This window comes from Osmerus mordax, chromosome 10, assembly GCF_038355195.1.
Source record: "Osmerus mordax isolate fOsmMor3 chromosome 10, fOsmMor3.pri, whole genome shotgun sequence".
Taxonomy (NCBI): domain Eukaryota; kingdom Metazoa; phylum Chordata; class Actinopteri; order Osmeriformes; family Osmeridae; genus Osmerus; species Osmerus mordax.
The window spans coordinates 10,771,710-10,786,486 of record NC_090059.1 but is presented as its reverse complement, the minus strand read 5'-3'; the positions used below and the strand labels follow the sequence as shown (position 1 = coordinate 10,786,486).

Below are 14,777 nucleotides of genomic sequence, written 5' to 3'. Positions count from 1 at the left end.
TCAACGAGGAGGGTTGACATTTTTGTCCATTAACTTTAGTTGCAACTTTGCCCCCTTCACGCGAGCTCAGCGGTAGCAAACGTATCTAAACGTAGTTATTTCTGCATAATTTAGGGAGATAACGTGTTGGCATAAAGAGTCTTACTGGTAGGTAGCTAGAGTTTATTCGATCGCATTTATTTCACACAATCGAATGACGACTGCAATTTCTTCACAGATAATTGGAAACAAAACAGCGTGACTGGGATTTCTAGTGGCGTGTGTGGGCCTTTAACCGAGGGTGTACAGTTCGAGTGTTTTTCAAATCCATATCTGTTGTTCCCTTATTGTTTAGCCTGAAAAACTAGTTTTCAAACAGTCATGGAGATTTCTTTCGCTGGCAAACGGGCCATGGTTACTGGAGCAGGAAAAGGTAAATATAAAAAAAAACTACGTAGGCTAACCCTACGTCAGATATGGGTACGTTTTAAGGCACACAGTGACACCACCAGGTTTTTATATAAAGGTGCATTCAAAGTGCTCAAGTGAAAAGTAAAACAAGTTTCATATTCCTGTCCTGAACCCTAACTAAATTCCACTAGATGGGTCCTGAGAGACTTGCAGCCTGTCATTATGTGTCGTAAAGCCTGAAACATGATCGGAATGTGAGTGTCAGCCCTGGTGTCACACTGATGACTCAAGTGCATAATAGCTTTTGTGTTCATGAATTCCTTTCTTCCCCCTCTCAGGGATCGGGAGGGCCACTGCCCTGGCTCTGGTGCGCTGCGGGGCGGAGGTCACGGCAGTCACACGCACGAGCGCCGACCTGGACAGCCTCCAGCTGGAGGTACCCACCCCCAACACCCTTCTCATCCCCCCTCCTGAGCACTCCCATGCCCCATCCCAGTGCCTCGACCTCTGCCCCCCACCCCACTCCTGTCAGTGACGCCTTTGTTCCAATCCCAGTCCTCCACCACTCTCCCAGTCACCCCCCTCCCTGTTCCTTTCATCTCTCTCCTCATTGTCTCTTCTCCCCACCGTGACGGGAGACGATGGCACAGACCCACCCAGTGATTGGTTCTGGTGTCTGGTGTGGCTTGCTCCTGCAGTGTCCGTCCATCAGGCCGGTGTGCGTGGACCTGGCGGACTGGGAGGCCACAGAGGCCGCTCTGGCTGGGGCAGGTCCCGTGGATCTCCTGGTAAACAATGCCGCCTGCGCCATACTGCAGCCCTTTTTGGACGTCACTCCGGAGCAATTTGACAAGTAAAGGAGAGCCTCGTGTTTCATCTCCAAAGTAGATATTTAATGTAGTTTAAATAATAAAACCTGTGACATGATGTTTAATTCACATCTTAGTCTCGACATTTCTGTAGTCAGAAGTTCAGAGATGATGATGATGGCGTTTGTATTTCAGGTCCTTCAACATCAATGTGAAAGCTGTGCTCCACATTTCCCAGGTAACTGAGATTCTGCATTAGTGGTTGACTACATCTGGTAACCATAACAAATATCCACAATCAGGGTTAACTTCTCTTTCGTAAGGTCGAACAACAGTGTTTTGTGATCCTACTCACCACACTATCTCCCTCCTGTGTGTGTGTGTGTGTGTGTGTGTGTGTGTGTGTGTGTGTTTTTAGCTGGTGTCTCGGGGTATGAAGGCCAGAGGGACAGGAGGCTCCATCGTCAACATCTCCAGTCAGGCGTCCCAGTGTGCCCTCAGGGACCATGCTGTCTATTGTGAGACACACACACACATGCCCTCCCTTTCATTCAGCATATGAGGGACCACACTATCTATAGTGTAAAACTAACAGGGCTACTCATAAGATGCAGTCACATTGTAGACTGGTAAAACCGACAAAGTACTGTATTAGTACAACATTAACTGCAGACTTCAGTATTTGCACGGTAGATTTAGAGTATTGGGAAAACCCTCATTAATATACCACCCTCTCTATCTCTCTTTCTCTCTCTCTCTCTCTCTCTCTCTCTCTCTCTCTCTCTCTCTCTCTCTCTCTCTCTCTCTCTCTCTCTGTCTCTCTCTCTGTCTCTCTCTCTCTCGTCTCTCTGTCTCTACAGGTGCCACAAAGGGAGCTCTGGACATGCTGACCAAGGTGATGGCCCTGGAGCTGGGGCCTCACCAGGTAGCTCATCCTCACCTGACTCCCAGTAGTGTTGCATCTTCTGTCCTGAGGGGTGAGGGGGTCTCAATAGGCTCCCATCCTCTCCCCTCATGTTTCATCCATACCAATCAGGATACACAGTGTTTGGAGTAGTAGCCATTCGATGAGGACAGGAAACAAGTGTGTAGAGTGTGAGTGTGGAGCCGTGCCTCTCTGTGTCTCGGCTCAGATCCGGGTGAACAGCGTGAACCCCACCGTGGTGATGACCGAGATGGGCCGGCTGGGCTGGAGCGACGCTGAAAAGGCCAGAGCCATGACCTCACGCATTCCACTGGGCCGCTTCGCAGGTCAGTCCTCATCTGGAGGGTTTGTGGGCAGTGTCAGGTCAGCCATGTTGGTACTAACGGAACCCAGGTATGACACAATCAGCCATGTTGGTATATACGGAACCCAGGTATGATACTGCAGATTAGCAGGTCAGCAACGTTGAGGAGAAATGCACCAAGGTCTGACTTGGTGCTGACTCTCAATTTACAGGACTAACTGTGTGTATTTCTGTCATGAGTACTGTGTTTGGTTGTGTTGTTTGTGTGTATGTGCTCTGGTGGCTTTCATGTCCTTGATTGCGTTTGGTGTGGGTGGTGTGGTGTTTGTGCGCTTGCATGTGGTTATGTGTGTGTTGGTGGTTGTGTGTGTGTGTGTTGGATGTGGTGTGTGTGTCTCTGCAGAGGTAGAGGATGTGGTGAACTCCGTTCTGTTCCTGCTGAGTGATAAGAGCTCCATGACTAATGGGGTCACGCTGCCAGTGGATGGCGGCTTCCTGGCCTGTTGACCCCTGACCTCCTTACTCTGGATCCCTATTAGCTGAATCTTTCCTCTGACCTCCTTATTCTTGCATGTGATTGGCTAGTCTCACCTCGCATGTACAACATACCTAAATCATTCTGTAACCTGAGTTTCTTATGTTACTGATTAAATATATACCTAATGAAAAATACATTTCCAGATTCTTTCAGTTATCTTGTTGTGTGTTCTCTTATCTTACTTTGGTACTTTTTGATGAAAATTGAATCCATTCACAAATTAATCCCCTTACATATACATTTGTATTTATTATACAAAATTGAAATATTTCACAACACTGACATGTGAAGTCATAAAAAATAAGACAAAACAGTTAAACAAGTTTACAAGTCATCTTACAGTACATACATCGCCAATGCATCTCATATAACCGTCCTAAAAGTTACAATGGGTCAATTTCACCTGTTCATATCCATGCAATAGTAGATTGTACTCTGTAGCATTTTTGAGCTACCATATAACTGACACCTTAGGCAGGACCAGACACATAATTCAACCACACAGTTGCTATGCCAACCAATGACAGCATGACAGAAGACTGTCGTGCTCTGTCACACCAGAAGAGGGAGACAAAACACTTCAGATCTATGACCACACAGAAATGCATTTGTAAAAAGTGCAATCCACTTATTCGCCACGAGGGACAAATGTTCCATGGATTGCCCCTTTATTTACTTACTTACTGTTTAGCAACATCTCTAAATTCAGCGTGAGTGACTATTATTATCCTTTTAGTTTAACTTTTTTAGGATTAAAGAGCTAAATATTCAGGTACATATAGATATATCCATAATGCATTCCCTCTCTAAGGTTAACCTGTACATCACTAGACTTAAAACCCATCCCATCTATGTGGACAGCTCATTGAAAAGGCTGGTGTAGAACTACAATACAATATGAAATAGTACCAAAAACTTGACACTAAAAAACTTGCTTGAAACAATACTGTCCTTCACACACATATCCATGCTCACTCACGCCTGCAAGCACACACACTCACACACACGCACTCTTCCACGCACACAAACATAAACGATGGGGTACTTTAAGACTAAGATCAGTCATACCCATGCAGGCTCCTCAGGCAGGCCATGTTAGACAGCTCCTTGTTGGGCATGCAAGTCTGTCACACTAAGACCTAGTAGTTGCCCCTACACACAGATCTGGGGTCAGATTGGTCTTGATGAGTCTGACAGCCTTGGTTCAGGCCTGGAGCCTGTAAACTGACCCCAGATATGTGGCTCGGGACAACTTGTACCAGGAGCCGTATTCACAGTTGACTTTCCAGGCTGTTTGAAACACGGTGTTTAAACTCAGCATTAGCTCAGAGTAGCAGGACTGTTGGGAGGTGGGGGTGAGGCTGTGGTGGGGTTAGGGTGGGGGTAGAGGCAGGGGTGGGATGAGGTTGGCAGGGTGAGGTTGAGGGTGGTGGGGTGGGGAGGGAGGTGGATGAGGATGGACTGTGCTACAGTCCACAGGTGCGGTTGTTCATTTGAGTTTCCCCCTCATATAAAAACTGAATGATGACTCAAAAGTGATTTGATCAATTTCTCAAGGTGAAAAATGTTACATATTCAAAACTGTAAAAAATAAAGAAAGAAAAACTGTCCAGTTATCTTTGTTATATCTGTACTGTAGCAACATCTTAGAAGAAACAAAGATTTAACTTACAAAAAAGCTCAGCAGTGCAGTATCTCTCTCTCTGTGTCACTCGCTTTCTATCTCTCACATCTCTCTTCTTTCATCTCTCAGAGAAGTAGTGGTTGTTGTCATGGTTATGTTTTGTAATACTAACTATCGGCTGACCGTTCGAAGCTCCTTACGGCTGGGGGGGGGGGGGGGGGCGGGGGGGGGGGGAGGGGTCTGGAGGTCTTGGGACGGCAGGGGCTGTTCAGAAGACGGTGCATCGCTTTCCCCTCTTCTTGACGGGCGGGGGGCAGAGCACGGCACGGATGGCCTCGTCAAACACCGTCTTCAGCCCTCGCTGAGTCAGCGCAGAGCACTCCAGGTACTTCACAGCACCTGACCCGCACAGGGAACAAGGATTCGAACACGCACAGATACAACAAAAACACACAGGAGGTACGCACCATCTAACACACCTTCACCTTCCCACACATGCCTGCCCACAGACTGCCAACCAACCACCCACACACACAAACATCTAGCAACCTTGTCCAACCAACCTATCTCCCTGGCCATGGCCAGGCCCTGGGGGTAGGTGATGGGGGACAGCTTCTTGTCCCTCAGCCTCTCGATGGTGTCCTTGTCGTCCCTCAGGTCCAGCTTGGTGCCCACCAGGATGATGGGCGTGTTGGGGCAGTGGTGACGCACCTCAGGGTACCACTGGCGCACCACACAAGTACACGTCCAGCGTGTACACATGTACACGTCCAGCGTGTACACAAGTACACGTCCAGCGTGTACACAAGTACACGTCCAGCGTGTACACATGTACACAAAGCACCCAGGGGAGGCAAAACAAAGTCAGCAAAAGAAGAAATAAAGTTAGATAGATAACAGTGGCATGGCTGCAGAAATCAACTGGCAAAAATTGCTTTCATACAATTGTGCCAACTTGATCTGTACTGTGCTACCATGTAGTGCAGAACAGACCAGAGCGACGCAACGATGTGAAAGGCTGAAGATGAAAACCACTAAATCCAGTTTATAGGATCTACGTTGACCAGGGGCGTCATCCTTGAACCAGCATCATACTTTATACAAAGAGAGTTTACTTCAGAAACAGGTGCGATGTCATCAAAAAGCGCAGGCGTGCTTTTGGGCTGACACCGCCGCGAGCAGGCTCTCTGTGTACAGAGTGTGTGTGGCGTCGTGTGTGTTTTTGCTTCCAGGCGGAGATAGATGTGCCTCCTTAGGTCAGACTGGGCCCTTCCTCTGGGGGGAGGAAGTGTGGGCGTGGCCACTGACCTTAGCTCGGACGTTCTCAAAGGAAGCCGGGCTGACCAGGGAGAAGCATATCAAGAACACATCCTGGGGAGAACCAGAGAGAGCGCTTTGAGACCAGAGCACTCAGTTAACGGATGAGGGAGAGAGTGCGTTTTCTACGTGTGTGTGTGTGTATGTGTGAATATGACGCTAGTTTGAGGCATGTGCGCGTGTGTACACCATCTGTGATTATGACAGTGGTGTGTGTGTGCATGTGTGTGTGTGTAGATACCGTCTGTGGGTAAGACAGTGGTCTGAGCCTGTCGTAGTCTTCTTGTCCTGCTGTATCCCAGAGACCCAGGTTCACTGGTTTACCATCCACCATCACATTGGCAGAATAGTTGTCAAAGCTGGGAGGAGAGGTAGAGAGAACAAGGGAGAGAGAAAAGATACTTTATCAAGTAGAATGATCTGATAGTCAAAAACCCTGAAGCCAATTTCACTTTGAATACATGTGAGGTGTGTGCGTGTGCGAGTGTGTGCGTGTGTGTGTGAGTGAGTGTGTGTGGGGACTCACACAGTGGGGATGTACTCTCCAGGGAAGGCATTGGTGGTGTAGCTGATCAGCAGACAGGTCTTACCCACGGCCCTGGGGAGGGACAAAGAAACATCTTCACACACTACAGTATGAAACATTGTGTGTCACTATGAGACATGAAACAACACCCCAAACTGCTGAACATGAGCTCAGTACTGCATGAGTGTGTGTACTTACGTGTGTGTGGTGCGTGTGTGTGACAAACTATCCTCCCTCCTTTTCTCTCTCTGTGTCATACACTGTAAAATGGCCTACATTTACTTTGCCCGGGGGTCATTTTCACCCCCTCCCTTGTACCCAACTACTGACTGCCCCACTAGTAAAACCCCCCATCTCAACTGGTATTGACACAAATGATACAGTACAACATGAAGGGTAGCATGCAGGATGTTTGCCACAGGGATGGAAAGCAGAATGTGAGAGGGTATACTATTGGCTGTATGTTGTGTGTGTGTGTGTGCTTGTGTATGTGTGTGTCGATGGAGAGAGAGGGTTGAGACAGTGCCAGGGTGAGCATGAGAGTGATTTGGGGTTACTGGGTTTGTACTGGGTGGGTTTGTACCCGCTATCATTCTCCACAGGAGAGACAGATGAGCCAATGCAACTTTAATACATTATGCTAATGTCCTCACTGGCGTTCATTGATTAATGACCCCAGTCACAGACGGCCATATAAATACACATATTTATCGGTAATATGCCAATGAATTTGGCACAAAAGAATAAATCAAAATTGGCCTCCAAGCATTTAAGAGAAATCGGTTTAAATCACGGACGGAAATGGCCATACAGACAGTTCGCCAAATGGCCATAACACCAAACATGCACTGTGTCTCTTCAGTAAACGGGAGGAGAAGAAGACGTAATGCTTAGATTTCTCGTGCCTCAGCACCCCCGCCTGATGGCCTATGAGCAGCATAGGTGTTTCCTCATATCATCCCTAAGCGTTCGCTCGCCACCAAATAAAACACCAATTCAATCCAAATAAGTCAAAAACCCCAGTGAAATAACGGACATTTCGTTAACAAATAATATGAAACAACACATTGCTGGATGTCTACAAACGAGTAGAGAAGGAAGACCACCCGTCAAATAGGAGCGCCCCAGCCCCTTTTCTGCCAGCATCCTCCCATCTACGGACGCATCAGTGAATCACACAAGGGAAAATAACCGTGCATTTCAGAATTAGGGTCTTACCCGTCGCCGACCACCACGCATTTAATCGCCTGCATTTGCAAAAGATCCGGTGGTAACTAAAAGCCAATAGTAGTGGTTATGTCTCACAATGAGCGCCGAGATTCGGATGAGAGAAGCGGGCCAGTCCGCTCAGCGTTCCAGCCGCAGTGAAAGGGGTCGATGACGAGATTGTTCGGAAGTAAACGGAAAAACACGAGCATATTTAAAGGGACAGTACAAAGGCATATACCTTGTATGGCCCAATGCCCTCATCCGAACTTACTCCTATGGTTTGCTTCACTTTTTTATAACCAAATAAACAAACTGCATATTTTTTTATTCAACACGTTTTATTGATAGAAAAAACTGATCCAATCGTAACAATAGAAAATAGTAAAAACACAATAGAAAACAACGTTCATTATACTTAATATAAAATCGAATTGAAAACACACAACTCACACCAGTCACTGATATGTGTAACAGTGGCTTCATGTTAAAACACAAACAGACTGTGGGCTCTTGGTAAACAGGCTGTTTTGAAACTTACAGACAGACTGAGCTCAGTCAGAGTCTGAGAGAATGTTCCAGTGCTGTGGATCCTCAGGGATGATTCAGAGTGGTGAAGCGCCTAATTATGAGGTGTCCGTACGTACACAGGCTGAGCACCCGAAACAGATGAAGGCAAGTGGATGAACTAAATAAAAATTTGCTTGTAAAGATGTTGAGGTGTGACCTAAACAGATGGGTAAAATGTAGGCCAGCATTGCCAATACATCAGCAGACTGCTGTCAAAATACTATTAGGAATACTTTGAAATGATTTATCTGTGCTTTTTTGTCTGGCAAAATGTAAACAAATGAGCATCATCCACCTGAAACACCAGGCAGAATCAATAACACCTCAGTATTTCCGAAAATATTTCAAATAGTATTTTGAGCCAGTTATGGATATCAGTGACCCCAGTGAGTGCAGACCTGAGATGTTTGTAAACAAGCATAGAGATACAGGTATGGTGTGTAGGTCATAGTTCAAGGGCCAGGGTTCATTTCTTGGGACTGTAGTGCAGTGGGGAGCCCTGTACGTAGGTGAGGATGGCGCTCTGGAGGAAGCTGGCCCTCTGGGCCTCGTCCTCCCTCATCCTCTGGATCTCAGCGTCTCTCAGGCGCAGCTTCTCACACAGCGACGCAATCTCACTCTCCCTGTCGAGCAGCGCCTCCCGGTGGCTACTGGACAGACCTGCGGCGCAGGAGAGAGGACAGGAAACGACGTCATAAATTGAATCCACTCCGGATATTTCACGAAAAGGCAAACCTTTACTGGACAGAACATGAAAGGGGGAGGGAAAGGAGAGAGGCTGACAGAGAGGTCGCTGACGCGTACCTTTCATCTCTCTCTCCAGGGCGGCGATCTTCTCCTTCAGTCCGCCCTGAGCTGTCCTCTCGGCCTGCAGGTGACCCATGTGCTCCTGAAGCTCCACCCTCACCCTGTTCACCTCCGCCACGCGCTCCTGGTCCTTACCCGACAGCTCCTGCAACACACACGCACACACACACACATTGAAGTTAAACCCTGCTCGCTCTGTGACTGGTCTTGTGTGTGTATCATATATACAGGAGGACAGGTAACATCATTACTGAGAACAAACTGCCAGCTAGGACATCCTTCTTAAGAAAGTGTGTGTGTGTGTGTGACCTGCTGCAGCTCGTCTATCCGGCGGCGCAGGCCGTCCATCTCCAGGCTCTGCTGGCTGTTGCGCGCCTGCAGCTCAGCGATGCTCTGCTTCTGCTGGGTGCAGTGGGACTGGGACTCATCCCTGGACTGATGCAACGCTCGCAACTTGTCCTCCAGAGCACTCACATTCTGCTGCTGCTCAGGGGGAAGAGAGAGAGAGAGAGAGAGAGAGAGAGAGAGAGAGAGAGAGAGAGAGAGAGAGAGAGAGAGAGAGAGAGAGAGAGAGAGAGAGAGAGAGAGAGAGAGAGAGAGAGAGAGAGAGAGAGAGAGAGAGAGAGAGAGAGAGAGAGAGAGAGAGAGAGAGAGAGAGAGAGAGAGAGAGAGAGAGAGAGAGAGAAGAGAGAGAGAGAGTGAAGGGTGAGATAGTATTGTGTTGAATGACTGGTGTAGTATATTGGAAAATAGACTATTTTCATTTGTATATCCCTGTCTCTCACACACACACAGAATATGTTCACTTCCAGGTGTGTATGGCCTACCTCCTCCAGGCGGATTTGGGAGCGCAACTTCCCCATTTCCTCCTCTGCTTGGGCCCTCTCAGTCACACACGCTGCCTTGGCCCTGCTCAGCTCCTGTACGGGAGCAATACACAAACACATATAAACACACGTGCGCACACACACACACACACACAAAGTTAATGTAAGTACAAGCTGTACCGCTAACATTAGGGATGTTTGCGTGTGCATGCATGCGTGTGTGCTTATGAACCTCCTCCAGGTGAATGCGCTGTCCCTCCAGCTTGAGGATCCTCTCCTGCAGGCCTCTCTCACTCTCCTCCAGATGACGATTCACATGGTCCACCTGGGTCACACACGCATGCGGACACAATCCCACGAGTAGTGAGACTTACCACTTATCACTTAACCACTCATCATTAAGAGGACACTATCAGCAGACCTGTGGTCGGTCCATCTCTCTACCTCTTTCTGCCGTAGGCCGTCTATGTCCTCCACAGCCTGCTTGGACCTCTTTCTCTCTAGGTCCAGACGCTCTGGGGGAGGGACAGACGGCAAGTGAGTTAGAGAGAGAGAGTTAGAGAGAGAGAGTTAGAAAGAGAGAGAGAGAGTTAGAGAGAGAGAGTTAGAGAGAGAGAGAGTTAGAGAGAGAGTTAGAGAGAGGCGAGGAGGTTGTATCTGAGTGTGTGTGTGTGTGTGTGTGAGAGAGGGGGCGTTACCTTCTGCCTGCGCGAGCCTCAGCTTCAGCTCTGCTGTGCTGTTGGTGAGCTCCTGCTTCAGCTCAAAGATCACATCCTGCTGTGTCTTACACCTCCGCTCCATCTCATCCACCTGGCACACACACACGCGCACCCACACACACACGCACACACACTTCAGAACTTCATTTTTATAAGGCTTATACTGACATTTGTCACACACATTTAAGATTCCCACTTTGATACACAAATCCCACCTTGTTCTTGAGCTGCAGGCTGGTCTCTGACATGTTTTTCATCTCTCTGAGTAGCTTCCCCTCCCGCAGCACGCTGTCCTATGACACACACACACACTGTTATACACCAGTCAATAACTTCCATTCCCTCTTCTCTCTCTGTGGTCCTCTCTCTCCCTCTCTCCCTACCTCCTGCTCCTTCTTTCTCTCCCTGCTCTGTCGTTCCCTCTGGTCGTCCTTCTCACTCTTCAGACGCCCCAGCAGCTCCTGCAGGTTGTGGTTCTTCTGCTCCGACAGAGTCAACGCCGCCTCCGTCATCTGCAGCCTGCACACACACACACGCACACACACACACACACACACAATGGTTATTCAGTCTGTGCGTGAGTTAGTGAGGAGGACTCCTAAAATGAATTTTATAGGCAGGTCCACTTCCTATTACAATTGTAATACTAAATGTGTAAGTGTCCTCTGTAACATTGAGCCCACCATAAGTGGGTCACCCGGGGTCCATAGAGTCCCCTCCTCTCTGCTGCTCTACCTGAGAACTGAGTTAATAATAGTGGCAGACCCGGGACAGGATAGAAATGAGATACCTAATATTCTTATAATATAAAAAAAATAAACGTTGAGTGTTGGGAGGTGTGTAGAACAGAATGCAGAGCAGCCTTGGGAGGCTGAAGGGGTGGGGGTGGAGGTGGTGGGTGAGGGTGGTGGGGTCTGACACAGACGAGCTGGCTGCTTACTTGGCGGTGAGGGAGTTAACGACCGACTTCCTGTCATTCAGGGCTTCCTGTAGCTGGCCCACATGGATGGAGGTGGACCTGTAGGAGGGCAGGATGGAGGAGGGCACATGGCGAAAGTTACAGAGACAGACTGCCTGTCTCTCCCCCAACCCTCTTAGACATCCAGTCCTCCAAGCCCCCCACCCAGACCCAGTTAGACATCCAGTCCTCCAAGCCACGACCCAGACCCAGTTAGACATCCAGTCCTCCAAGCCCCCCACCCAGACCCAGTTAGACATCCAGTCCTCCAAGCCACGACCCAGACCCAGTTAGACATCCACTCACGCTGACCTGCTGCTGCGGCCCATCTCATCCCTCTGCTTGTCGATGGTCTCCATTAGACTCAGGAACTACAGTGACATCAGCGCTCAGTTAGTATTTCAAACAGCAACTGGGAGACCAGAGTGGTTTGTAAACGAGTTTACCTGTCGGCCCTTCTCCTCCTTCAGGATCTGGATTTCCTTGCTGAGGACCTGGGTTCTGCTACGGCTCTCTCTCAGAGTGGACTGTCTGTCTGAGTTGTGCTCCATGGCCTGTTCTGGAGGGCGGAGACAGGGGGGAATCAGACCCTGGACAGGGAGAGAAATAAGGCATGGAGGGGGGAGGGATACAGCTCTTACCGAGGGCTTTGAGTGTGTCGCTGGGGATGTTGTTCCCAGCCATCTCCAGCTGGACCAGGGTCCGGTTGTGCTGCAGAGCCTCCAGAACCGAGCGACCACCCAGTAGACCGATGTTGTTCCAGCGCAGATCTAGAACCAGGCGGAGAACAGAACCCACCAGAGAGAACCATCACAACCCAACCCTCCGGAGAACACAGTGAAGACCTTCTCCTGCTACGGGGTTTGAGGGTGGAGGAGGCCTCATGTCCTCCAGTCTCACCTAGCTCCTGCAGAGTGCTGTTCCTCTTCAGAGCCAGTGAGAGCTCTGAGGCTCCCTGGTGGTTTATCTGGTTATTGCGCAGGTCCAGCTGTGACAGATTGGTGTTGGAGGCAAGGCCCTCGCAGAAAATGGAGAAGGCCTCATCCCACATCCCCAATGCATTCCACTCCAGAACCAGCCTGCACCAAGACACACACACACACACAGTTAACATAGTCATATGGCATCTTTTGTGGACTGCTCAGTCAACAAGGTGTGTGTTCTGGCACCAAGCCAGCGCCTGACCTGCGCAGCGTCTTGTTTCTCGCCAGAAGCTTCCCCAAAGCCTCGGCACCGGTTGATCTCAAGTTGTTACCCTGGCAACACACACATCATTCTGCATCAACAGACTTTAGCTGTTGTGTGTAGCTACCTACACCCTGACCTTGAAAGTGACTGGTGGTGCCAGAATGGTCTGTGATGTCTTTATCAGTACCTTCAGATCGAGGACCTTAACTGTGGTGTTGGCACACAGCCCATGTAGAAGTAGCTTGGCACCTGGGCATGACAGAGACAAGTGGCAGTGAGATAAGAAGGTATTTAAAGTGTTAGTGATAGAGATAGAAAAATTACTCTTAAAAAGGATAGTGACACACTGCTTATCAACACGTACCTTCCTCGCTGAGCATGCAATCGCTGAGGGCTAGCTCGATAAAGAGTGTGTCCTTCTGGAGGACTCTGCCCAGGACACTACAGGTGTCTGCTGAGAGGCTGTGTCCCCTCAGGTCCAGCCTGGAGCTCTCCAAGGCCCCCCTGGACCCCTGCAGCTGGGCCAGGATGGACTCCTGGGGCTCCACACCTCCCTCCTTACACACCCGCAGGTAGGTCCTCCTGAAGTCTTCCATTCCAGTTCAGTAGCTGGCACCTCTGCTGTGGATGGTAGTCGTGGTGGTGGTGGTGGTGGGGGGGACTTATACCCTTTAATATGCTTCCCCCTTTTTTCTATTTCCTCTGTGTTTTCTTCCGTCCTTCCGCCTGTCCCTCCTCTAACTCACTCTCTCCCTCCACGGGTCGTCCGTGTTGGCCCCCTCGCTCCTCTCAGACGCTGCTCCTCCTCCTGCCTCCAACTGCGCTGGGGAGTGAAGAGATACAATGGCTGATTGGTGACCTTGATGTCCTCTCAACAGCAAAGGACTTGATTTCAGTATGGATGATAAGTAGCTTTGCATGACAGGCAGCCGACAACAGCCTCAAAAATATGGTATAAAATATAGTAATTCAATCAAATGTCAAATGTCCTTCTGCTGTCTTGCCCAGTTTACAACCTGCACAATAATATGGTAACTGTGAGAGTCCCACCATTGTTGATTCAGAATAGTAATCAACAGTGAGTAGCCTAATTGCAACCAAACGTCTGATTTTCCTCATCATCAGTGAATGGACTGATTAGGCATACAATACATCATTAGAAAGAGACACACGCAGATGCTCATTCACACACATTTCAATCAGTGACGATGGTCCTTGAGCAACTGCCAGTGATATCGCTGATTGGACTTCAGTCCGAGTCCCTGTACATATCCCTGTACATATTGCAATGTATCGTCAAAATCGTTGCGTTAAACATAAACACAGTAGCCCAAGAAGCAAGTAGCTATTCAGATTCATCAGCAGTAGCCAACTTCTTGTACAAACTGGTTATTTTACATTTAACAGCGACTGTCTAAGCTACTTCCCTGCCACACACGCTACAATGGACTGGATAAACTGGTATTGTCCAATACGTTATAACGTACCGTCCACATGGAGAGTAGCTTGGTGTAACTAATTATAGACTTGTTTGTAAACAGTAGGATTTGTTAGCACTACAGTCGTGTACCGAGCTACCAAGTTGCTATCCTTGCACTACTTTGTTAGAATAGTATTCTATTCTATTCTGAATACGCTTAAAACTGGCACAGCATGTTTGCAAGTTAGGGAATATAATGAAGAGCAAACCTCACCGTGAAGATCACATTTCGATAGCATTCTTCTTTTTTACAACTATCAAACGTTGTTTCGTTGTTGTTGACATGACAGCTGTTGGTCCCTGACAGTTTGCACAAACGTAACCAGGAAGTGAGATGTCTACGTAAAGCATACCACTATGGCATGCCGGTTAGTGTAGTTTATCAAGATTAGGTCAATTGAGTGTAACTGTAGATTTAACTAATCAACTGGCATTGTAAGCTATACAATCAAAAACGGGTCGTTTGCTAATATATATCAAATTAAAATAGTTAAGATTCCGATTTTGATGTATCCAAAATAATTTTTCTTAATGATTTTGTGAACATTTCTGTGTTTGTGTTCTCTCACAGTCAAAGTAAAAATCATAT

The 14,777-nt window shown here is 48.3% G+C and overlaps 3 protein-coding genes across 5 annotated transcripts; 1 reads left to right on the top strand and 2 right to left on the bottom strand.

The window, feature by feature from the left end:
* Positions 1-34: 34 nt before the first annotated feature.
* dcxr (dicarbonyl/L-xylulose reductase) lies at positions 35-3,081 on the top strand. Its single transcript, XM_067245240.1, has 9 exons — positions 35-147; positions 335-412; positions 729-826; positions 1,089-1,243; positions 1,395-1,437; positions 1,618-1,717; positions 2,060-2,124; positions 2,333-2,450; positions 2,832-3,081. The coding sequence occupies exons 2-9, from the start codon at positions 361-363 to the stop codon at positions 2,933-2,935; spliced, it is 735 nt and encodes a 244-aa protein (XP_067101341.1). The 5' UTR covers positions 35-147; positions 335-360; the 3' UTR covers positions 2,936-3,081.
* A 109-nt stretch (positions 3,082-3,190) lies between these two features.
* rac3b (Rac family small GTPase 3b) lies at positions 3,191-7,778 on the bottom strand. Its single transcript, XM_067244202.1, has 6 exons — positions 7,652-7,778; positions 6,434-6,505; positions 6,149-6,266; positions 5,899-5,961; positions 5,154-5,313; positions 3,191-4,989 (listed from the first exon to the last, which is right to left on the bottom strand). The coding sequence occupies exons 1-6, from the start codon at positions 7,684-7,686 to the stop codon at positions 4,859-4,861; spliced, it is 579 nt and encodes a 192-aa protein (XP_067100303.1). The 5' UTR covers positions 7,687-7,778; the 3' UTR covers positions 3,191-4,858.
* A 197-nt stretch (positions 7,779-7,975) lies between these two features.
* Positions 7,976-14,490, bottom strand: lrrc45 (leucine rich repeat containing 45). Of its 3 annotated transcripts, none has more exons than XM_067244628.1 (18): positions 14,403-14,490; positions 13,073-13,526; positions 12,896-12,957; positions 12,706-12,776; positions 12,421-12,599; positions 12,162-12,290; positions 11,967-12,079; positions 11,827-11,891; positions 11,503-11,580; positions 10,946-11,081; positions 10,778-10,855; positions 10,542-10,653; positions 10,288-10,358; positions 10,076-10,168; positions 9,844-9,936; positions 9,326-9,499; positions 9,014-9,161; positions 7,976-8,869 (listed from the first exon to the last, which is right to left on the bottom strand). In XM_067244628.1, the coding sequence occupies exons 2-18, from the start codon at positions 13,302-13,304 to the stop codon at positions 8,676-8,678; spliced, it is 2,028 nt and encodes a 675-aa protein (XP_067100729.1). In that variant the 5' UTR covers positions 13,305-13,526; positions 14,403-14,490; the 3' UTR covers positions 7,976-8,675. The 3 variants fall into 3 exon arrangements, with proteins under 3 accessions (XP_067100729.1, XP_067100731.1, XP_067100730.1); XM_067244630.1 differs by having other exon boundaries at positions 11,833-11,891; XM_067244629.1 differs by having other exon boundaries at positions 13,073-13,531; positions 14,403-14,480.
* Between the last annotated feature and the right edge of the window lie 287 nt (positions 14,491-14,777).

Bases quoted from the DNA above. Each gene is read 5' to 3' on its own strand.
- dcxr (XM_067245240.1), top strand. From the start codon at position 361: ATGGAGATTTCTTTCGCTGGCAAACGGGCCATGGTTACTGGAGCAGGA. The intron at 413-728 runs GTAAATATAAAA...TCCCCCTCTCAG, and splicing joins GGTTACTGGAGCAGGAAAAG to GGATCGGGAGGGCCACTGCC. The intron at 827-1,088 runs GTACCCACCCCC...TTGCTCCTGCAG, and splicing joins TGGACAGCCTCCAGCTGGAG to TGTCCGTCCATCAGGCCGGT.
- lrrc45 (XM_067244628.1), bottom strand. From the start codon at position 13,304: ATGGAAGACTTCAGGAGGACCTACCTGCGGGTGTGTAAGGAGGGAGGT. The intron at 10,856-10,945 runs GTAGGGAGAGAG...TGTGTGTCATAG, and splicing joins AGAGAAAGAAGGAGCAGGAG to GACAGCGTGCTGCGGGAGGG. The intron at 10,359-10,541 runs GTAACGCCCCCT...TCCCTCCCCCAG, and splicing joins GAGGCTCGCGCAGGCAGAAG to AGCGTCTGGACCTAGAGAGA.
- rac3b (XM_067244202.1), bottom strand. From the start codon at position 7,686: ATGCAGGCGATTAAATGCGTGGTGGTCGGCGACGG. The intron at 6,506-7,651 runs GTAAGACCCTAA...GTCCCTCCCCAG, and splicing joins TGCGTGGTGGTCGGCGACGG to GGCCGTGGGTAAGACCTGTC. The intron at 5,314-5,898 runs GTCAGTGGCCAC...GTGGTGCGCCAG, and splicing joins TTGAGAACGTCCGAGCTAAG to TGGTACCCTGAGGTGCGTCA.